Raw genomic sequence first — 25845 nt, forward strand, 5'->3', positions numbered from 1 at the left:
TACGGCCTACGTATGACGAATTTAATTCATTATAACTTACGTAATAAACTTTTAGGCCTATATAATAATAGGTATTTAGGCTATGCATTACTTTATATAAATTTTTAACACCCATCATTATTAATTTTCTTACTAATTTTGTATTAAAATGGACTATTAGAAAGATAGATAGGTGAAGTTTGTTTCTACTGTAATTCGAACCTGAATCCTTCTAAATCCATTTCTACATTCGTGTGCTTGTGCATATGGACACTAACAGGAAAATAATTACTTTAACAAAAAAAAAAAAATGCATAATGATCCCAATAATAAACCAATAATAATAGTCTTGATATTCAAAATTTTTGAGTAGTTTATTTATACGGTATCGAATAAATGACAGTATAAAGACAGTGATGGCTGGATGGCCGAGTGGTTAACATGGCAGCCTACCAATCCGACAAGTAAAACCCCAGGAATTTTTCAGGAATGGTTCGTCCGGATACTTTTGAGTTCATTTGAATACTCGTAAAACGCCATGATTTGGAGCGTGAAATTGTCTCAAAACTGTGATATTTCACTTACACTGATGTTATATCGGGTCGGGAGGATGACTGAAAACGGTTAAAGTATCAGCCTAGAGCTGTGGGTGATTAAGGATCAAATACAGGCGGTCTAAAAACTCCAAAAATTTTTAGGTCTGCGGACCTTTAAGAGGGAGGAACTCCGTAGTGATACCAAACTCTATAAAATTAACGTTATCTTTACTAACAGAAAATGAACTTTTTATAATTGCTTTTTACTAATAAAGAAACATTTTACACATTTCATTTGTTAAAAAACCAAAAGAGTCGAAGCGATCGTTAAGAGATAAAAGACGCCAACTCTACCCCCTGTTCCAATAAAATCTCTCGACTGCTCTGGGGCCTTATCCCAGATATATCGGGCTCCATCCCTCATTAACCAGCCTGGGCGAACCGATAATAGCTCGCTAAAAAGGACCTCTTAGTGCCCATAGTGCGGAAAGAGTAAAAGAAAACCTATTATATTAAAAACACAACATTATTATTATCTTATTTCTACAGCGATTCTTCATTTTTTATATTTCTATCATAAATATATTTCTACTTGAGTTTCTAATTACATCAACGGATCAATTACATAAAGGTTTTCGAGTTTAATTTCTTTTCCACTCTAATTTTATTTCTAAAGTTTTTATTAATATTTCTTAAATTTTTACGTAATGTTAAGTAATCAAAATATATAGTATATAAAATTTGTTTCCATAGTTCATTTTTTAAAATGCTTATCTTAATTCTACTTTGTGAACAATTGTAAAAATTTAATTCTTTTAATTTGTATTATAAAGATGTACAATTTATTGTACATTACGAGCTTTTATTACTTTTATTACTTTAATTTTACCCATTGCTCTTAGATGTAACTCATAATACAGCCAGCTGCATGACAAGGAAGAAAAACTGTAAATTCCGAATTATTCATAAAGATCTGGATCGAATACGTCAGATATGATAAGAAAATGATGGTAAAAACTTATTTTATATGTATTTTATTATATATATTTATATGTTTTATTTTATAAAAATCAAGCAAAATAATTACTATTTTAATTTTTCAAAAGGAATTCAAGAAATTTAAATATTTATTAATTAATAATCTGAAAAAACTAACAGTTGAAAATGTCAAAAATTGCAAAAATATGAACAAATTATTTCTTTATACTGTATCTCAAAATTTTTCTAATTAATTTCTCTAATTTGAATGGAATTCATGAATAATATTTAATCTGCGGAAATGAATTGATTTCAATTATTAATTGCACGAACTGTTGATTTAAACAAAATTAATGAATTTTATTTAAATCAACAGTCTTCACTAAAATCCTTCATTTTATCAATTGTTTATACCTGTACTAAATACTGTACATTTTTTTAATAATTAAAAAATAACTTTAATTTAATTTTAATCTAAAGTAAATTATTTGCTTAGGTATATTTGCAAGTTTCGTATAATAATAATTATTATACTAATTCATCCAACTATCGCGATATGACTCTCTACCTTTACACTTTTTTTTACAGATTCTTATTAATAATTCAAACTCAGATAATTGTGTTGAATGTACTAAAAATAGATTAAAAGGATTGGATTAATGAGATAAGGCAATGCAACACACGGGCGATCTGCCAAGGGAGATGCCTCTCGGGAGGGATTCTTGTTAGTTTTCTATGAGACACGGTCCCTATTTAGGTGTTAGTCACGTGAAAAAAACCCGAAAAACTGCACGTGGTCAGGCACGAACCCACGACCATGGTGTTCAAATCCATTGGTGGCTAGACTGAAGCGAAAGTTATATGATCCGGACTTCAAAATTAAGAAATAAAAAGCTTTTTTTAAAATTTATATTATCTTTAATGAGATATAATTGTGGCATTTTATGATTTTAATCAAAGAAAATAAACTGTAAAATAAATATTATTAGACTATATTGTGTTTGAATAGCAATATCCTATATTTAAAGACATATCAGATGAATATTTTATGAAATTTTAATATTACATCACACTTAAAATCATGTCAGTGGCGGAATAAATTGAAAATTTAATATTTTAAATTTATAAATAACTATTTTCAATCTGTTATGATGCAAATTATTTGCAATCATTCATTGTATTTGCAGTTCTACGAAGCCGTGTCGGAGCCTGTTGCATTAGTTTGTGTGTTCAAGACTTCGACTATGCTGTCCGCAAAGATGATGGATGAGGAAATTGTTGATGAATATGGATATATATTACAAGAATAATGTGTTATTTATCGAACTCGGTATGAATGATGTGATTTAAATATTAGAGCGCATATCGAGCATTTCCTTGATAATTCGGTCGGTAATTATAACATTAATGAATATTATAAGCATAAAATTATTATATGTAAATCGTCCAAATTTGCAATTTAAGTTATTCGTTTTCTGTTTACGTAGAGAAGAGAAAAATTGCCATAATATGGTTACTAAATAACCTTTTTAAGCATCGCATTCAAATAATTTACGAGTATTATTTAAATTGTGTATAAAAATTCCGATAACGTTTTATTAATTTTTCTAGGAAATATCCATAAAATTCTTGCAAATAAATGTTTGTTTTGATTGAGGTTTATTTGAATTTTATCCATATTAAAGAAATGACAAAATTATACGATTGTAAAATACTACGTAAATGTTTTATTACTTGTTAAAAGCAATAATTTTAAGAAATAATTCTAGATTTGTTTGGTTTTCTTATTAAATTATAATTCAGAAAACTACAAATTTAGAATAATTTCTAATGTATTTCTGTTACATTCGCTTGATAATTATTTATAAAGAGAAATAGGTTTTGTTCATTAAAATTTCATATTATAGCTTGATGTTACCGCTTAAAATAAACATTTCTAACGTTTAAAGTAGGATATTTAGATTTAATATTAATTAAGTTTTGATCAATTTTTATATATTTTTAATAAATTACAGCAAATGTATTTATAAGGAAAAGTACAGAGATTTTAGTCTACATATAGTATTTACGAACATAAACATTAGTATATAAATTTTTAAAAACGAAAGCGTATATCCTTCATATTTTAAATCTGTTTATCGAATACTTTTTATGTAAATTTAAAAATTATGTTTTTAGATCTTTATTCTTTGCTTCTTAATCAAATTTAATTTGAATCAAAAAGTGTAATTAGAAATAATTGGACAATTAGAAAACATTTTAATATCTTAAAGATTTTCTAGATCTTTTTGTTCATTTTACTCGGTGACGTATCTGGAGGCCTTACCCACAAGCTTAAAAAGCCACAATTGTTTCTATTGTGGCTTTTAAAGCTAGGGCTGTAAGCAAAACTCTGTGTTTGTTCATGGGCTAAACCGTTACTAATTTCACTAGAGTGATGTGATGTTTAGAATGAAAATTTTTTAAAATAATATATGTTAAAAACTATTTTAAACAATTTTATATATTGTCGACTATTTAAGTTGAAAGAAACCAAAAAAAAAAACACTACTTTGGTGAAAAAAGTAACGTTTTTTATGGGAGTTTCAATAGAAAAATAAAGATAAAGTGAATTGTCTACCATAAGACTAAAGCAAAAGTTAAAAAATATTTTCAACAGCACCATCTGCACGATGGTGCTGTTGAATATATTATATATAATGTTAAATATATTATATATAAATATTTAACATTAAATGTAGGAAATATTTATTATCGTATTCATATAATCAATATAATTGAGTTATATATACATATGCTTAATTATAAAATGTAGATGAATATACAGTATATATTTCAACCAATAACATTAAATATAATTTTCGGTCTTTTGTACAGTACTGTACAGTACATAAATTAAAATTTAAGTTATTCACAAATAAGAAACATAAAGTTATAGTTTAACATACAATTAGCATAAACGATAATAATAATTTATGTATTATATGTTTGAAGTGTAATTATATATTATACATTCTATATTACTTTTTTTACAGATTCTTATTAATAATTCAAACTCAGATAATTGTGTTGAATGTACTAAAAATAGATTAAAAGGATTGGATTGGATTAATGAGATAAGGCAATGCAACACACGGGCGATCTGCCAAGGGAGATGCCTCTCGGGAGGGATTCTTGTTAGTTTTCTATGAGACACGGTCCCTATTTAGGTGTTAGTCACGTGAAAAAAACCCGAAAAACTGCACGTGGTCAGGCACGAACCCACGACCATGGTGTTCAAATCCATTGGTGGCTAGACTGAAGCGAAAGTTATATGATCCGGACTTCAAAATTAAGAAATAAAAAGCTTTTTTTAAAATTTATATTATCTTTAATGAGATATAATTGTGGCATTTTATGATTTTAATCAAAGAAAATAAACTGTAAAATAAATATTATTAGACTATATTGTGTTTGAATAGCAATATCCTATATTTAAAGACATATCAGATGAATATTTTATGAAATTTTAATATTACATCACACTTAAAATCATGTCAGTGGCGGAATAAATTGAAAATTTAATATTTTAAATTTATAAATAACTATTTTCAATCTGTTATGATGCAAATTATTTGCAATCATTCATTGTATTTGCAGTTCTACGAAGCCGTGTCGGAGCCTGTTGCATTAGTTTGTGTGTTCAAGACTTCGACTATGCTGTCCGCAAAGATGATGGATGAGGAAATTGTTGATGAATATGGATATATATTACAAGAATAATGTGTTATTTATCGAACTCGGTATGAATGATGTGATTTAAATATTAGAGCGCATATCGAGCATTTCCTTGATAATTCGGTCGGTAATTATAACATTAATGAATATTATAAGCATAAAATTATTATATGTAAATCGTCCAAATTTGCAATTTAAGTTATTCGTTTTCTGTTTACGTAGAGAAGAGAAAAATTGCCATAATATGGTTACTAAATAACCTTTTTAAGCATCGCATTCAAATAATTTACGAGTATTATTTAAATTGTGTATAAAAATTCCGATAACGTTTTATTAATTTTTCTAGGAAATATCCATAAAATTCTTGCAAATAAATGTTTGTTTTGATTGAGGTTTATTTGAATTTTATCCATATTAAAGAAATGACAAAATTATACGATTGTAAAATACTACGTAAATGTTTTATTACTTGTTAAAAGCAATAATTTTAAGAAATAATTCTAGATTTGTTTGGTTTTCTTATTAAATTATAATTCAGAAAACTACAAATTTAGAATAATTTCTAATGTATTTCTGTTACATTCGCTTGATAATTATTTATAAAGAGAAATAGGTTTTGTTCATTAAAATTTCATATTATAGCTTGATGTTACCGCTTAAAATAAACATTTCTAACGTTTAAAGTAGGATATTTAGATTTAATATTAATTAAGTTTTGATCAATTTTTATATATTTTTAATAAATTACAGCAAATGTATTTATAAGGAAAAGTACAGAGATTTTAGTCTACATATAGTATTTATGAACATAAACATTAGTATATAAATTTTTAAAAACGAAAGCGTATATCCTTCATATTTTAAATCTGTTTATCGAATACTTTTTATGTAAATTTAAAAATTATGTTTTTAGATCTTTATTCTTTGCTTCTTAATCAAATTTAATTTGAATCAAAAAGTGTAATTAGAAATATTTGGACAATTAGAAAACATTTTAATATCTTAAAGATTTTCTAGATCTTTTTGTTCATTTTACTCGGTGACGTATCTGGAGGCCTTACCCACAAGCTTAAAAAGCCACAATTGTTTCTATTGTGGCTTTTAAAGCTAGGGCTGTAAGCAAAACTCTGTGTTTGTTCATGGGCTAAACCGTTACTAATTTCACTAGAGTGATGTGATGTTTAGAATGAAAATTTTTTAAAATAATATATGTTAAAAACTATTTTAAACAATTTTATATATTGTCGACTATTTAAGTTGAAAGAAACCAAAAAAAAAAACACTACTTTGGTGAAAAAAGTAACGTTTTTTATGGGAGTTTCAATAGAAAAATAAAGATAAAGTGAATTGTCTACCATAAGACTAAAGCAAAAGTTAAAAAATATTTTCAACAGCACCATCTGCACGATGGTGCTGTTGAATATATTATATATAATGTTAAATATATTATATATAAATATTTAACATTAAATGTAGGAAATATTTATTATCGTATTCATATAATCAATATAATTGAGTTATATATACATATGCTTAATTATAAAATGTAGATGAATATACAGTATATATTTCAACCAATAACATTAAATATAATTTTCGGTCTTTTGTACAGTACTGTACAGTACATAAATTAAAATTTAAGTTATTCACAAATAAGAAACATAAAGTTATAGTTTAACATACAATTAGCATAAACGATAATAATAATTTATGTATTATATGTTTGAAGTGTAATTATATATTATACATTCTATATTATCTATTCTAATTCATTTACATAAATAGATTTAATGTGTTTAAAATACTAGAGTCGTAGTAAACATATTTTCATAAACGATAAATTATTTTAATTGATGCATTAATTTTGGAAATAAAGTAAAATTTGTTCTGTAAATTTAGATTTTTAGCCATGCACTTAAACAATAAATTATGCAAATTAAAACATTGATTTAAACATAAAATTTTAATAATAATTTTAAAATTTTCGGATATTTTGATACGATCAAAGTGTATAAAAAATATCGTGTATACGCTTTAGAACAATATTTTATGGCTTTTAACTTGATTTACAATATTTATACATATGTTTGTGCAATACTTAATTATTAATTATCTTTAATATCTTCATATATTAATATATATTAAATTAATATCTTAACANATATAACACTTATAATTACTACAATAATAGAATAAAATATCATTAATTTTGATCAGTAGATTTACATTTTCTGCTAAAAATGCTAAAAATGTAATTGATTTTGTTCTAATAATTGTTAAGTTTCAATTTAAAAAATGCTGATTTTTCAGAAGTGTAAATTATGTTTAATGAATATTGATATATATTATTACTTACAAGATAAAAAAAGAGAAAAAAATTAATTCACGAAACCATTATTACAGTTTTTATCCTGCTGAATAAAACATCAATATTACATTCACGAGAATTTTTGTTAATAATTACCATAATTAGTTTTTTGTTTGTTAAAATATACCAAAAATGATAGGTAATTTTCTTATATTTTCTATTATACTATTTTTCGATATTCTCTTAGAATTATAAGAGTTAACTCAAATAAATTTCTTGCGATAAAATAAAAAGAATCAGACTTATATACTGGAAAAAATTATGGAATTGTAGAATAGGTTTTTTGTTAACACGGTTCATTTGATTCTTAATTAAACATTTTCTTTACTTATGGAAGTAATAAATTAAAGTGCAAGTAATGAAATAGTACTAGACAAAAAAAATGAATATTTTTTGTTTATAGAAGAGTTTATTATTCAAGGTTTTCGTTATTATTTTATGTTTCTAAACAAGAAAAATTTCTTGCTTCTCTAATGAAGGGAATATTTTTTATTCCCTTTTAAATAAAGGAATTTTTTATTTAAAATCTATCATTATTTTTTTATTATGGAAGATTTTACAGAAATTTCAGTAAAGCTTTATTATTCTCGTTCTTACATCATTTTAATTGCCTATTGATACTTTATAAAGGAATGAATAATTTTGTCGCTGTATTTTAGAAAAAGAATGACATTATTTTTTAAATTTCTCCTAAATATTTATCTAATATTCTATTTTATAATAATTTCAATAAAAGTATTAATAACATATATTAAATAAACGTTAATTACATATGAAATTCACATTTTAAAAATCTTTATTTAATTTTAACGATATGAAAGGAAACCGCAAGGCGCAGCTGCACCTCTCTTTTGGGGGTTTTCTTCCAGTAAAACCGGGAACATTATCTAGTAAAAAATTTTATAAGACGTATTGTTTCCTTTCTGCATCTCTCTAAAGATTTTTGGACCCGTTAGTGTTTGTACAGATTTTAAAGAAAGCTTTTCTGTCGCCATAGATTTTTAAATGTATTAATAACAAACTCACCTGCTATACACAAACGGTTGTCTTCGTCATATCCATCGGGACAATCGGGGGCTCCATCACAAAGATATTGGAGGGATATGCAAACAGTTGTAGTACCAGGACATCGAAATGGTTGAGTAGGATGGCAACGATCAGGATCTAAAATAAATTTCGGGCTTTATATTTAAAATTTGTATTAATAAATATACTTATATAATTTATATTCATTAATGAATTATTATCTAAAAATTAATCAACACGTTATTAAAAGTTCTTAATTTAACTTTCTTTTAATCTTAAGCTATTCTCAATTACAGTTTTATCAGTTATTTAATTTAATTAAGCGCGTTACGGTTTAATTTTCAGCAATTATAAAGTTAAAGGCTAAAGATTGTAACTGGCCCACTAATCATATTTACTGTTGATTATCTTATTAACTTCCCTGCGATGTTTTCTTAATTTAACGAGTCAACGGATCTAAAATCATTTCCCATTTTATCATCTTTATTGCTTTTTAATAGTCATATTCTCATTATAATAAAGATATTTTCTACAAGGCTAATTTACTGATTAATATTTTTGAACACAAACTAATAAATATAATGTTAAAGATGCCGAGATTTTAGTAGTGAAGATGGCAAACACATTTTCAATTTTACAGCACAGAACAAATAAAGATGTTTACGAAAGATGTAATAAAGTCATGTTTTATAGCATTCCACATGGACATTGATCTATAGCTGTTAAAGCGACCATCTTGCTGATATCAGTTGGCTTTGAATCTAAATGCAGTCACGCCTGGAATAAAATGAAGTTAACAGTGAGTTATACGATGTCTCTCTTAACGATAATTTATTTCTCGAAAGAAAAAGATTTCTGTATACAATGATACGTTTTTCTTTTATTTACCTTTTAAAATATATATGCACCTAAATACAGTATATTCAGATTTTTGGATCACGAATAATAAAATCTTTTTTTTTAATGTTTTCATTTACAGAAGAAAATGTTAAATTATAGTAATTTCTTATTTTGATAAAAAAAAAACAGTGGGAACAGTCGAAAATAATCTATTAAAACCGATTCTCTAATTAGAAACATTTATTAAATGTCAAACATGGCATTTATTACATTAAATTAATACAGTTTTACGTCTATAAAAATAATTGTGAATACACTTCTAATTTGATATTAATCGACTAATTGATATCATGCATTTTTGAAACAGATCCACATTTAGAATGATATCATCAACAGTTGCATTCAGCTGCAACATGAAGCAGTAAAGCATTGCTACATCAATATTCAAGATGTATAAAAACTGTTTTCAATGTTTTCTTACTTATTTTAATGTGGCACTAAATTTAATTGAATACTTTTTTGGCGACTTTATTTACTGTATTTTATGAGATGTTTTTAGGACTTGATTTTAAAATAATGCTACTTTCCATATAATTACAAATCAAAACAGGAAACTGTTACTGGTTTCTATTTACTTAATATGATTTTCACATGTTTTTATGCAATCTTTTTTATAACTGACAGTTATAAAAAATAGCACTGTTTGATAATATAAGGAGTGATTATAATTAAAGTACTCCTATTCAACGCTATCTAGAGAGATATTTAGCAGTCCAAATGCAACCAGATTTAATGATGACGTTTGAAGACATGCAAGACTTCCGTAAAAAATAAATTGTGCCGAAACTCGTCATTAAGGCTCTGCAAGCAATAAACATTTATTTGTACAAGACTTTAGTGATGCATAAGATATTACTCAATATGATTGCCTGGTGTAAAGCCTGAAGGCAATGTACAGTACCTGTGTGACGCTTCTGGCATAAAATGTGATAGTTTTTCAATGCTGTTAAATTTCCAACAGGTTTTTGATAAATTACACTTAAGTGTCTCCACAAAAAAAATCACAAGGATTAAGATCTAAAACATTGATCAGAGAACCACATTGAGCAGTATCCCTTACATCACTAAGGTCTCTGTATAGCACGAGTGTCTTTTACAAATAAACTGTTTGTTGTTTGCAGCGCCAAAAGTTTCAAAATGGCGAGTTTGGCACAAATCTTTTTTATGAGAATGTCTCCTGCATGCCCTGAAATGTCACTATACAAGATTTGTTTACATTTGGACTGCTAAATTTCTCTCTAGGCAGTGTTGAATACGGGTACTTTACGATAAATATCACAAATTTGACAATGAATCTTATATATATTTTCAATACAGATGTTTCTTCAATCTATTAACATAGCCATGGAAAAATATAGTTAAAATTGCAGAAATTCTTATATAGAAGAAATCATCAGCAATTTTATAGGGACAAAAATGATTAAAAGTATTCCATGCAATTAATATTATATTATTATAAACCGAAAGAATATTTGAATAGTATCATTGTCAATAAAAATACGCCACTTTAGATTATAAGAGAAGAAACTTTGAACAATTCTAAAATATTGAATTACCTAAAGTATAATTAAAAAAAAAATGAATTGAAGTTTTGCTCATATTATCTAGTTTCAATTAACGTTAAAATGATTGAATAAGTAATAATAATCTGAACTTTAATTTCGGATTAGCACATTTAAAGTGCTAATCCGAAATTTATTATATCATTAAATTTCCGATTAAAAGATTAGCAAAATTATAGGCTTTAGTGATAAGATATAAAAAAGAACTTCATATTTTATACTATTTTTATGAAGCTGCAACCTAAAAAATTTATGAGAATGTATGTGAAGATGAATTTTGTCAGAAATTTGCTACCAGATGCGTTTTAGACATTTAAAGTGATATCTACCATATCCATCTTCATTTTAAGTCATTTTTTTTACCACAGATTCCAATATTGTTGCTGCATCTGAAGCATCAAATTTCAACTCGAGCTATGTCAAAAATGAACGAGGAACCTTCACATTGTCATTTAATTAATGCTTTACAATTACTATGAATTCTATCAAAGAAAAGGATTAATATTCATCAGATTTTATATAATAATAATGCGTACATAAATTTCGAATAATCTCTTACGGTATGTGCCACGGTATCACGTTTTAATTGATGATTAAATTTGAATACTGTTTTACCTTTGGGCTTTTGTTATCTCGTTATAACGAGTGTATACGTGCAAAATTTGACGACTACAATAATAGCAAATTAGAAATTTCAATGAATCGCAAAATTTCATCATTGAAAATTACATATATCATATACCAATGCATTCAATATGGTTAATTAATTACAAACACTCAATCGATTTTCCACATCATAAAGTATTATTGATATTTTAATAATCGTGCTTTATAAATGCTTTAAATGTTTACTTAAAATTCATCTAATATTTATATTTAAATTATGTTATAATCGTAACGAATTAAATGAATTTCATTTAATGATGATAACTAGCGTGTTTACTGATGAAATATGAAATTATTTTATTATTCTAGGTTTGTAAACAGGAGAAATATTATTCAAGTACACGGTAAACAAATAAAAATTGATAATTTATTTAAGACAAGTCTAAATCATATATTTGTTTCACGTAAAAAACAATAAAATAAATAATAAAAAACTGGGTAGCTAGAAATTTTAATGTAAAACTTTAATTTACATGAAAATCATCTAATCAAAAATTATAAATCTTAAAAAAAATTATTTTTAAGTGTCAAGATGAAAATTATATTAAAGAATTTAAAGAATCGTAATAAAAAGACAAGTCAAGACGACCATTAATTATGGTACAAATTGTTACGGCTCTGACATAATTAAATTAGGAAATATTAAAATAATTTACTTATACAGTAATTAAAATGAAATAGCGCAGACTCGAATAGTGCAAATTAATCCTTCTTTGTCAGTGCAGTTAACCAAAAAACGATCTTTTATAAACAAATGAAGAATTCAATTAGTCAAAATAAAATGTTACATTAAATACCGGTACACATTCTCGATGAAAAACATTTGACGCTTTAGAATATTTAACATTTAATCTTAAAGCACTTTACTTACTATAAATTANTTGTTTTTCTTTTTTATTTTTAAAATTTCATTTGTTTTGTTTTTTTATTTTATTATATTTTGCGAGAAAATAATAAATCAGAATTCTTGGAAGTTGCAGTTAACCAAAAAACGATCTTTTATAAACAAATGAAGAATTCAATTAGTCAAAATAAAATGTTACATTAAATACCGGTACACATTCTCGATGAAAAACATTTGACGCTTTAGAATATTTAACATTTAATCTTAAAGCACTTTACTTACTATAAATTAAATTTATAAGAAATCTTACAATTTAGTTTTAAAGCAAATCGCTTTAAAACTTAGTTATGAAAAGCGCTAATTAATTCTATAAAACGTTAATTAAACAGATTATTGCTTTAAAAAATCACAAGTAGTACGAGATAAAGTAATTAGATAATTATTTAAATTGTTTGCAATGATATCAGTTTCTTATCTTCAAAATCTACTTTATACTGAATTAAAAATTAAAAGAAATTTATATCACCGAGCAATGTGTAGTTTCCAATTTTTTGTCTCTTACTATCTGCTCTATTGTGGGCCTGGCCAAACTCATCATAGACTTCATAATAAGGCCCTCTTAGTATCAACAGGGGAAGAGTAAATATATGTGTGGGCTCTCTTAACAGTATAGTTCTATTATTGGAAAAACACTTTCGATGGAATAATTAAATCCGAAAAATCTTTAAAAATGTAAATTCAAACAGTTTACAGTGGGTGATCGGTTAACGAACATAATCCGTTCCAAGACTTTGTTCGCTGTCCGAATTGTTCGTTAAGCGATTATCGATTTACAATAGGTTTTAATGGGAATTTAAATAATTCGTTCTGGAGACCCCCAAAATAAAAAATATATACTTTTTTACTACGTTTATTTATATGTAATAATAAAAATACATACATACACGGTCTTGCATTTTTATTAGTCATGTTTTTTCCGTTTGTCTATTAACATAGCCATGGAAAAATATAGTTAAAATTGCAGAAATTCTTATATAGAAGAAATCATCAGCAATTTTATAGGGACAAAAATGATTAAAAGTATTCCATGCAATTAATATTATATTATTATAAACCGAAAGAATATTTGAATAGTATCAGAGTNTTTTCAGAAGAAAACATATCTCGCCGAGTTTCTTGGTGTTCTTCATTCAAGAGTTCTTGGCTTTCTTCTGTCGTCAGATCCGTTTCAGGTTCCATTATGAACTCTTCGATGTTTTTTATTTCTCAGATGTGATTTTTGTTACTCCTTTACCTGCTTGAGTCTTCTTGATTATACAGTATTTTTCTTAAATAAGATTGAACTGTGGCCTACTGTAGACCTGTTCACGCCATAATGCCCAGCAACATTAGGCATCTTCTGCCCACTCTCTACCTTTGCTATTATACTCTCACTTTTCGAAAAGAAAAACAGACGCAAAACTTAACGAGTACCTACTCGACAGTCTCGCGAATACATAAAAGAATTGTTTTGTCAGAAAAATAAAAGGCTGGAATTACAAGGGAGAGTTTCAAAGTTCGGAAGAATACTATCCGATCGGTATATACCGGCTTGAGCGTCGATGTCGACGTCTCCCATACTCCGAAAAGTTTCGAATTGTTGCCCGAAGACATGGGAAGACCAATCGGTATTCATTATTTTACGTCGCTTCTTGTGTTTGTTCTGTGGGGTGTCCGATCATGTGTTCGTTGTCCGAACATAAAAATCTTTCGCGAAAGTGTTCGTTATCCGATCTGTTCGTTAACCGATTACACACTGTATTTTGTATATAATTTGTAAATACAACATAACTATTATATTATATATTTAAATTTAAAATCACATATGACGTAGAAGAGATCTTAGAACTTTAGGAAGTAAATTAAGCTATCAACTATGAAATTAAAAATATATTTAAAGGAATTTTGAGATTGTGACAGTGCAATGAAATCGATATATGGCACGGGCATGTTTTATTACACATCGCCATTTATGAACTATAAAAATCTTAAGGTATATTGTGCAAATTTCACAAGAAACCATGTGCAACTCTAATTGCATTTAATTAACGTATAAAATGTTAATTGCATCTTAAATTAAATTTAGTATTTCATATAGGAAATTTTATGACATCATTTAGCAGCGTTTTTTTCAAATTCAAAAGCTAATAATAAGTTAATAGCATTTAAAATCTTTCAGGATATTTATTTCGTACTATTTTACAAAGTTCAATTTAGTTCGTTCAGTTGTATATATTACAGTGTAATGTATATATTACAGTGTACTTCGAATGATCTGTATAAGATAAATGGACCATCAAAGCAGGAGCTGAACGAGGAATCTAAACAAAAACGATAGTTTTTCCTTCTATTGACTGAATTCAAAGATACAATTTTTATAACAAGCGCAAACTATTTAGACAATAGAAATTCAGCAACTAGATTTCTCTTCATGGCACTGCGTGGTATGACTAAATAGAACATTTCGGATAGTAAAATTGCAGATTATAAAGTTTTTACTTGTAATTTATTGATGATTTTTCATTTCGTTTCTTCTAAGTCATCAGTTATCCAGCATTTATTACCACACAAAGGATAAAATAGTAACTTGTACAGTATGAAAATTGGCAATACAGTATTTTCACAAAATTTGACAAAAATCAATAATTCAATATATATTCAATGAAGTCTAGATAACTTCAACCTCCTACTGTGTAACTTTACAGTAGCTTTTCATTTTATAAAAGTCTCCAGAAATTTATTTCTTGTTTTTCTTTTTTATTTTTAAAATTTCATTTGTTTTGTTTTTTTATTTTATTATATTTTGCGAGAAAATAATAAATCAGAATTCTTGGAAGTTTTTAACTTCAGCTTACATTGTTGTATCTACACAACAAGCAATATACTCAAATTTAGATACAAATTGTGAAAAGAAAAACTTATTCTTTATACATTTTCTCTGTTAAGATAGACTACTCATCGAATCTTAAGCTAAAATATATTCTGCAAGAATATATATTACTGTTTAACAAGTTTTTACAAATAAAATATGAAAGCTGGTGAAACTTATTTATGAAGAAATAGAAGAGAAAGTGAATCGTTCAAGATTCATATAACAGTGTGTGATGTGTATTGTTTAGATAACTTTCTCTCTCAAGTCAATAGAAATTCATTGTGCAATGCAAACACAACAAAAACTTATATGTTTACGTATTGCTTTGTTGTCTGCCATTGTTGATTTAAAGCGAATCTAAACATAAATATATCAACAGGATGTCATCTTTTTTGCCAAAGATTGACTAGCTTTTCTACTAAATTGTAGTTTTTATACGTTTCTAAACAAAATAAATGTATAAAGATTGCATAAAATATTTATTATTTCATTCGTTTTTCTTACATTTTTAATAGACTTATTAAATAATTTATTCGTTAATTTGTAAACGTCAGCATTCGATTAAATTTTATATAATTAGGTATAGTTTAAAACATAAAACAAAATTATTTTATTGAATCAAATAACGTTAAAAAACAAAAAAGAGAGAACAAATAATACGAAATTGAATTTCATTTGCTGTAGTACATAAAAATAAAAAAACTTTTGTTGTTTTTGTGTGTTGCGGTTGAGAAATTGATGTCATAACTTATAAGTGTTAACCAATTTGTTCCTCGAAGAATTGGAAATGTTCATCTGATAAACTTTATTCACTGCTTGCAGACCTTAACATCGAAAAGTAATTTCATGGAACATTTTGAGATATTTTATCTACATTAATCATAAATGATTGGCTATTCAGTTATTATGAACTGAGTTTTAATCAATAGATTATATTTATTTTATATTATTTAAATATCTAATATTTTATCCAAATTCTTAATCAAATTCTCCATTTTGTCTCCATTTAAAATGAATAAAAAACGGTAAGAATAAATTGATTTGATCGAAAGTTTTTGTAAACGATGATATGATGTAGAATCAGATTTTTAAAGTAGATAAAATGGTCAAATCTTCCAAATAACATATTTTCATCTAAACATGATACTGTGCTTGACAACCGATAGCATCCTCGAGGAAAACGTATCATTATGTTTTACTTTATCTACAGGGAATATAGTAATAATTTTTACTTTATAAATTTAAAAAACACATATAAAATATTCTAAAAATAGCTGTAACAACGTCTACATTGAATAAATATAGAGAAAAGTAAATTTGAAAATGCAATAATATAAAACAACTTTAAAATATTTAAAGAATAATAATAATAAATGGAGTATTTCAATTTCACTCTTTAGAATTATAAATGAAATTTCTTCCTTTTTTTATTTATCCAGGAATCTTTTGATAAAATTTTCTTCTAAAGCAAATAATAGATTTTTCACCGATGAAGAAATGTCAACATTATTTCGCTTCTAATGACGTGGAAGCATTTATAGGAAGAAAGGATATTTGCTCAATTTTCCTAAAGACATAAACGAAGATTTACTTCTATCTTTAAAATATTTTACCCGTTTATTCTTCTAGCAATCTAATATTGTTCTGGCCCATCATAGCAACGGATTGAGTAAACGTCATTTACAGGATTTGTATTCCTATAAATTTATTAAAAGGGAAAACGCTGAAAATTATCTTTGATGTCACCTTTTGTAAGTCATTTCTTGGTTGATTTTAATAGGTTTGAGTCTACGCTAATAATTCTAACTATTGTTTGCACGAGACGGAAATTACTAAAATTTCCTGAATTTCTACAAAGTCTGATTGAGAATAGATTGTTTATTGAAGGTTAAAATATTATTAACGCGGAGACAAATTATGCAAATTGAGTTTACTCGTGTGTTAAAAAGAGTGTAAAAGTCAGGAATAAGTTATTATTTTTATGATGTTTTATTTTAAGAAATACATTAAGGGGGATGATAAATTTATTATTCTGCATATCAAATTAGAATTATGTATACTTTCTTAACTTTTTCCCTTCTGGAAGTATTAAAATTTGTAAATAAGTTTATGTCTTACATAGAATTGCAATTTATAAAACATTTTCCTTTCTAATAGAAGGGATATTTATAAACTTAAATGTGTCTTATATTAGTAGTGAATGTCTTGATACATAAATCCTCTGCTTCATAGTTTTAATTAAATTTCTTAATTAAAGAACAAGTAAATAAAATGGGTTATACAAATGGATTAGGAATTATCTCATAATCCTGTTTCTTCTTTTAGAAAACTTAATTTAAAAATAATTTTTATTACTATATTGTAAATGGAAATTTCCCATTTTAAATTTTAAAATATTCTAAATTATTCTACTGCATATTATTTCTTACGCGAGATAATTTAATAATACAAGAATATATAATGTTAGAAAAGTCATTTTATGATTTATTCATAAAAATCATAGCAAATTTTCATAGAAAAACTTATATAATTTAACATAAAATTATCTTTTCGATGTATTTTTTATTATTAATTATATAATGTAATGAAAATATCCTATTGCATTATTCGCATGATAATGTAATAATAAGATATAAGTAGCCGGCTTTTTACTTTAAAAAAAGAATTTATAAATAGATTAAAGTCATTTTATTTTAAGTTTTATTATGAACATATTATTACATAAGTATTTTAAACAATAGTTTTTTAAAAGCTTTCTTATTATTAACTGAAAAAAATAGTTTTTTTCACAAAATAAATATGAAAGGGTTTCACATTGCTGCAAGCCAAACCTAATTCCACTGAATAATGTAAAGTGGTTGCCCACTATCGATTTTTTTATTTCCAAAAATGATAATAAGGGTTATATCGGTTAAAAAATTCTTAAGGATTTTTCCAAAATTGTGAATCCGCATTGTTTGATCTTATAACTTTTGTATTATTTGAAATTTAAACAATCAAAATCCAAAGATTTCTAGGGGGAAAAAAAGAAAATTTCTTATGTAAATTACTCCATCAGTCTGATTTTTACCATTACTTTTAAGGCTTTAAAGCTCTAGAGGAAAAATTCGTCACTTTTGAATATAAATTATATGTTCAAGTACAAAAGATATTGGAATAAATAAATATTTCAAAAATGTAGAAACGTCAATAAGGTAATTTATATATATTTAGAAAACACAAATTTATTCGAACATTTCGAATTTAGTGATAAATAATCTTCCAAACTTTTTAATAATAATAATAATAATAATAATCATTTATTTTAATAACATATTTAATGTAGGAGTTTTAAAATAGTTCATTATTTAAATTATAATTAATTTGAATAATTATAAAAATTAATATAACTAAATTAAATATTTAAATGAAAAGCATTTAATAAATGCGATTTTAATTAATGAAACTTTCTGCATGATTTCAATTAAATTTATATAAATTTTTTATAAATTCTATATAAAATTCATTATTATAAAAGTAAATAATTACTCTTGATAGAATTTATTTTATATGAATTTATATATAATTCAACTATCCGTTTTAAAGATATTTCTATAATATAAAAATAATATATTTAATAAATTTTTTAAAACTATGATACTTTGACATTTTATTCTAGTTTTAAAATATTTTTTTGCTTGTTTTTTAAAGAAATAAACAATTAATTAAGATTAAATTTTTATTTCCTTAAATTAATTTAATTAAAAAAAATAAGAAATAAAAATTTACTTTATTGTTAAATTAGAATGACGTGTTAAAATTTAACAAATTCACAAAAATTAAATAATATCTTTGAAGATATTTCACCTGTGGGTATTTATTATCAGCGATAAAAATCTTGATAAAAATTAAAATTTACTTATTATTATTATTTAATATTCTTATTTTTCATTCGTTATTTAATTGATTTTGGATTTAATCATTATAATTCAAATTTATTAATGAAAATTACGAAAGGCTTTAAAGAAGTGATTATAAATATTATATAATTTAATTCATTTGTAGCATAGTGATGTTAATTAAGATAATGGAGTATGATTGTATATAGGATGATGAAATCTTAAATTCTCTGAGGATTTTAATTTATTTTGATGAGTTTTTTTTTACTTGAATATTATTTATTTGTTTGAAATAATCTAATTTTAAATTCAATAAATGTTAAAAACTATATATAAATATAAATATTTCCATAGGATTTCTATTAAAACTTTTCTTTAAATTTTTTATGTAAATTTTCAGAATTTTTTCATATTTTAAACATGTATTAAGCTCATATATAACTGTATTTTATTTTAAAATTTTGAGATGTGAACTTTTTATTATTATTTTTTTTTATAGATCTATGTATTGTTTAAATAAAAAAATATTCTTTTGAAATATTTATATATTTAAATTTTCATACACAACAACATTACTTTATAAGCATTTTAAATTTGAGAATAAAATTTTCATATCATATTTATTTTTAAAGCATTACAATTTTAACTTACGTAAACTTTTAAAGCAAAATTATAGAAGATTACTTAAAATTCTTCTTAATTATTCCCATATATAAATTATATTTTAAATAAATATTAAAAAAAAGAGTTTAGTTTATAATAATATTTTAACTTTTTAGTTAATAACCAAATTTTATATGGAAATTAATATAATACCTGCACTTATATAACATAAGGAAACTTAAAAAATTCATTTAAAATGTACCTACGTTATATAAAAAATTTATATTTTAAAATTAAATATAAATAAATTTAATTGAGTTAAGTGAAAATAACTGTTTACAATAAACTTTAATTAAATTAAAGAAAATAAATTATGTACATTATAATTAACTATAACAAATTGAGAAGTCTCTATTTTTGCTTTTATTCATTAATATAATTATATTACTTTAAAAATGTTCTTTGCTTCACAAATTCTTGTGTTTAATTTTCTGTCTTGCTAATAAACATTTGCATTTCTGACAATATAAACATTTTTGTGTAAATATTTTTTCCTCATCTTCTTATTTTTCTAGAAGAGGTTATTCATGCAATAAAGCCTTTTCCATACATCAAATACCTACTTCAATGCAAATAAACATGTAAATTTATTCGTTTATGAAATAAACAGATTTCAAGTTTCAAATCTCTTAATACTAAAAATTTATCTTTGAATAATATTTTTGGGAAAGAGCATTTCAGATCAAAACATTTTTTGAGATTTTTTAGAAAAACGAAATAATATAAAAATATATATATAAATCCGTATTTTTAAGTTTTAAATAACATTAAATTAAATTAAATTAAATACTCTTATTTTTATAATATTCAAATAATATAGGCTTAAGCTAATTATTATTTCTGTTAGAAATAAATGCAACTTGTGTCAGCTTTTTCCACATAGCTTCTGAATAATACAGGGAAACACCCATTACAGGCGCGACTCTTACAAATATATTAAACAGACAATGAACTAAGGGGCGGGGTCTGTGTATAAACCCTTTGTTAGCAATTGCCTTCCATAATTCTGGAAATCCATTTATTAAAATTAATCCTAATAATCTCTTCGGCTTTTCATGTTGGATTTAAGATAACAAATGAAGAGTTAAGGCTTTAAAATATTAATTCTAGACATCTCGATATCAAAGGAACCGCATTTAATTTGTTTTTTTTTCTTTTTTTAACTACAACGGTATAAATTTTAAAATTTTAGTGAATTTTCTAGAATTTCTCTAGAGATTTAAGTCTTAGAACTTTTTCTCAGGTTATGAAGCTAATTAATTAAGGAAGATTTCAGAATGGACAATTTTTTTTGTGAAAAATACCTCAAAAATGTTTATTAATTATGTAAAGAGAAATGTTTCGAAACAGAAAGTTTATGTAATGTTTAATTCATTTTTCTTCTTTTCTAAACAAGACTTTAATCCTCACATTTAATTATAATTTAGATAAATTGTAATCATCATTCAAAGCATGTAGGTTAATGTAAAATTATTGAGGTTATCTGTTTTATATGTGAAATAAAACGAGACATAGTAGAAATACTTGAGATTCTCTACATGATTTGGAAAGAAAATCGTATCCGCAAGTAAAATGTCCCATTTACAAATGGGAATGATGCTATCTACCTACTGCAGTTACTTCTGAGGTACAGTACAGTACATCGATCCTAGAATTTTTTTTTCTTTTGTTGTTTTGTTAGAAGAACAAACCGCATCAGAGATAGATAAGCTATGTATAACCTCTTTAATTGCTCCCTAGTGAGATATGTGGTCACTCTACTCGTTATCCACTGGACACAAAGAAGCTAAGGTAAGAAAATACCAACTAGTGATAACATTACTTTTATTGTTTTTATCAGTAAAAAACATCAAGAACTATGGTAAAACAAAATATATTTTCAATCTAATGCCAAATTTTAATGGAATTTTTACTAAAAGTAATAATTTGTGTGTATAAATTATACTAACTACATTCAATTATTTAACAAAATCCTTGATAAAAGTATATTTGGATACATAAATTAATTTAATTCTTTCATATTTTTTATAACTGAGTTTCTTTAGTATTTTAATATTTCAGTAAATGATATGCATAAACACTTTGTCTAAAAACAAAGTTTCTAATGGAAATTATTGGACGGTTTCATTTTAATCAATGTAATGTACGAAAGCTTCAGAGAAAAATGAATCATTTTATAAATGGACTTGTTATATAAATGGATAAAACTTTAATGGAAGATTCTGAAATACTTAAATGTAATTTTAAGTATAAAAGATATAGATTATTATTAGATAATTTTATAAAATATTTCGAATTATATCAAAGTTTAAATAGTATTTAATACCATTAATTAAATGTAGTACTTAATGTTGACAATTGTAAAAAGGACATGAAACTGTAGAAAGAAATTCTCTAAGTTTTCATAAATAAAATGGAAATATTTCCAAGTGAAAAATATATACTGTAAATCAAGAGTGACGTCACTTAAATGCTTATACTTTACTTATCCGTGACGTCATGGGTCTTTCCCATCCTTTCCGATATTGTAGGCGTTTCTTTCATGCTTCGGGTAGTAAAATCACCGCCCTTCGTGCTTTCAATACTGAGGAGGCGTTATTTTTGAATTTGTATAAGCTCCTAAAAGCAAAATAATAAATTTTTATCTAATCAATAGTCTTTTTAAATAAAACTTTGGTATTGTAAGCAGTTAAATATGTATATGAATATAGCTTTCAGAATTGATATCTTCTATTCTTTTGTATTTTCGTACTAGAAATGATAAGTTATCGAGCATTAAAAAGTAAAATTTCTTCACTAAAATGACTGAAATATAAGGAAGGGAGATAGGTAAACAGACTGGCGAATAACGAATTCTATTCATCTTGCCGCCATTAGTTCATTGCCAACTTTGATTGAATCATTTGATATATTTATTGAAGTGGAAGATGTTTTAGGCGTTTATCGATAGATCGAAGAAAGACTTGTAGTTTTTCACCAAGCGAATTAAAACGTAACAAGAAACTGCACAAAAGAATTGAAGATGTAGGAAAAAATTTTCGACCATGTTAAATGTTTATATCGCTACTTTTTCTATTACGTTTCTTCGTTATTTTCTTACGAGAAAAACAATTTTTAAAGATTATTTCATCAATTAATAACCGTTCTTGTTTCCATTTAATTATTTTCTCATCAGACTCGGATAGGAAAAGAGTTTTTATAGTCCATTCAATTATATGAATTGTTGTTTTTTTTTATTTTTTTCCGTCCGCAGGGAAGATAAAAGTAATTCTGAGCTTCTAGGATAGTTGCTTTCTTTTCTATAGACACACCTAGAGAATTAGAACCTATTGTTCGAAATTAAACATTAAAAATAGAATAGTTAGCTTTAGATTTAATCCCTGAAAATTTTAAGAAGCTTGGAACAGCCATTCAAATAATAAGAATTTCGTAGAGATTGTAATGCCGAGTGAATTTTAAAGCACCGAATTATCTAAGCGAAGATCGCTTCGATGTAATTCGACGAAGCAATCTGAAATTTAAGAAATAAAAAGAAATAAAATAAAAAAAAAATAGTTGAATCGCTTAAAAAGGTCAAGGCTACTAGAAAATTAAATTAGATCAACATCTACCTTTTATCTGTATTTATTTAAATGTAGCTTATAAATTTTAATGTCGTTTAGACGAGATGAATTAGACTATTACATAAATCAAGTATTATATTTTTGAATAAAATTAATTATCGAAGAGTCGAATATAGATCGAATGTGATAAAATAAATTCATGCAAATTAGCAGAAGCGGAAATTTACGAAGCCTTCAATCATTTTCTTAATTTATTTAGCTAATAAGCAATAATTTATATAAAATTAAGTAGATTTTCTACTTTATCCATCTAAGTTTAATTATTTTTAATTTAATAAATTTAACGTTTCATAAATTATTGCAAAGTTTGATTGTTTAGGATGCACGCAACGATCTTCAAATAATCATCTAACCGAACACATAACATTAAACACGCACGGATCACAAATACTTGATTTATGTTAAACTAGGCAAACATTCTGATCTACAGGGAGAGAAATACTGTATAGGCGTACATGCGAAATGATCTTTCTTACTATACTTGGCACGAGTCCGAGTTTTGCCAACAGGTATTTTATACAGCAACAGATAGGCAATCGTTCATATATGATTATTTTATTACTTCATATACTTATACATTAAGCTGTTAAGAAAAGAAATTCGATTAAAAACGGTCGTAAAATATAAAAAGAAAAAAGATCAGATAAAAGAATTGCGTTTTTTTTCCCTTCAGAATTTATCAGTCTGTCGTAGCTTACAACGAATTTAAAAATTTAAAGCTCTGATAAACTTGCATGTATCTAGCATATAAATTTTTAAGTGGTGCGTTAATTTAACTGATACGTCTTGTCAAACGCACTTAGGTAAATGCCAATTTTACACGCTTTCAACATACTTAAAACTACGGAATTAAAATAATTTAATATATAACTAACGTAAGATAGTTTTTTTAAAAGTATCTAGTACTAGAAAACTTACCTTCACGTTTAACATTAGCCGAATTGTGTTGGAAGATCCGCGAAAAGTCAATCAAATAGGCGCAATGACTCCAACCGACGCACAACAAAAGTAATATCAGGTGTGTGTTGTAAGAAGTAGATTTTGCCATTTTTGTGGACAACGTTGGAGTTCTTCTCTCGACCCTTTACGGCGATCTAATAGTAAGCTTGAGATGTGATCTGTTTGCGTCTGCGCAGGCAATCTCTCTTCCGTCTACCTACCGAAAGTGCTTTTTAATCGTCGAGCCTACGCGATCTATGCGTTAGCGCCTGCGTCATACGTAACTAAATTACGAAAGACGCAGGCGCTAACACTCAAACCGCAAACAATGCGTGGATGTACCGTACCCGAGTTAAAAGAAAGACGATAGGTGCCGTCCAAATCCCTCGTCTTCCCTCCTCTACCTTACCGATTCTCGGAAGTGTTTGCTTATTTTATTTTTCCATCTCTTCTTTTTTATATTCCGCTTGTGATATATTATCACAATTTACCAATATGCTATTGCTTAACTAGACGCTGATTAAATTCATTGAATTTTAAAGCCATTGTCGTTAAAGACTAAGTTAATTATGATCTGTTCTCTTGAGAACTCAATATTTACTAGAATAAATTTGTCTGTGTCGTTTCTAGATTCGTGAAAATTGAAATTACGCAAACAACATTATCGGCTTCGAGTAGGAATTTTCCATGATAACCGAGAAAAATCATTAAACAATTTCAATTATTTATTTTACGATTTTAACGTTGACGTACTGACCTAAAATAAAAGTATTTTAATGAGAATAAATACGCGGGCGTGGGAGTTTTACGTGCGTTACTCCATTTACGTGAATTATGAACTGGTAATGCCGAACTTTTACGTTCTTTTTAATTTTTTTTATTAAGTTATTTAAGATTTTCTCGTATTTACAGCGAATTTCTCTAGTTTTGACGCCAGATTGTTATCCATTTTGACTTTAAGTGATTGTAATCTAGCTATAACTTGATAGTTCCTGTATTCTGAACGAAAGAACAAAGATAGATTTATGTTTGATGTGACTGATCAAGCGTTACGCGTGATCATACTGTAGATCCGTGATGCGTGTTCATCATGACTTCAGTTTACTTAATGGGTTTGATGAAATATAACTCAAATAATAAGCAGATCTATATTTTGCGTGTTACTTATCTAACAATATATATAGTTCAAGTAACAATAATTAAGTATTGGTCACGAAGAATCTTCTTTTTTTATCAAAATAAAAATAATTATTCT

At 25.7% G+C, this 25845-nt stretch overlaps 1 protein-coding gene across 1 annotated transcript in view; it reads right to left on the reverse strand.

Moving 5' to 3' along the window:
- Positions 1 to 24819, reverse strand: part of LOC111640919 (IDLSRF-like peptide) — a 38525-nt gene extending 13706 nt beyond the window's left edge. Inside the window, exons 1-2 of the mRNA XM_023387007.1 lie at positions 24570 to 24819; positions 8605 to 8742 (exon numbers count right to left, since the gene is read on the reverse strand). Coding sequence (XP_023242775.1) covers positions 8605 to 8742; positions 24570 to 24699 — 268 coding nt within the window. The 5' untranslated portion in view covers positions 24700 to 24819. The remainder of the gene's footprint in view (positions 1 to 8604; positions 8743 to 24569) is intronic.
- Between the last annotated feature and the right edge of the window lie 1026 nt (positions 24820 to 25845).

The sequence above is a fragment of the Centruroides sculpturatus genome, unplaced genomic scaffold, assembly GCF_000671375.1.
Source record: "Centruroides sculpturatus isolate CEXI.00-Female unplaced genomic scaffold, Cexi_2.0 scaffold1104, whole genome shotgun sequence".
Taxonomy (NCBI): domain Eukaryota; kingdom Metazoa; phylum Arthropoda; class Arachnida; order Scorpiones; family Buthidae; genus Centruroides; species Centruroides sculpturatus.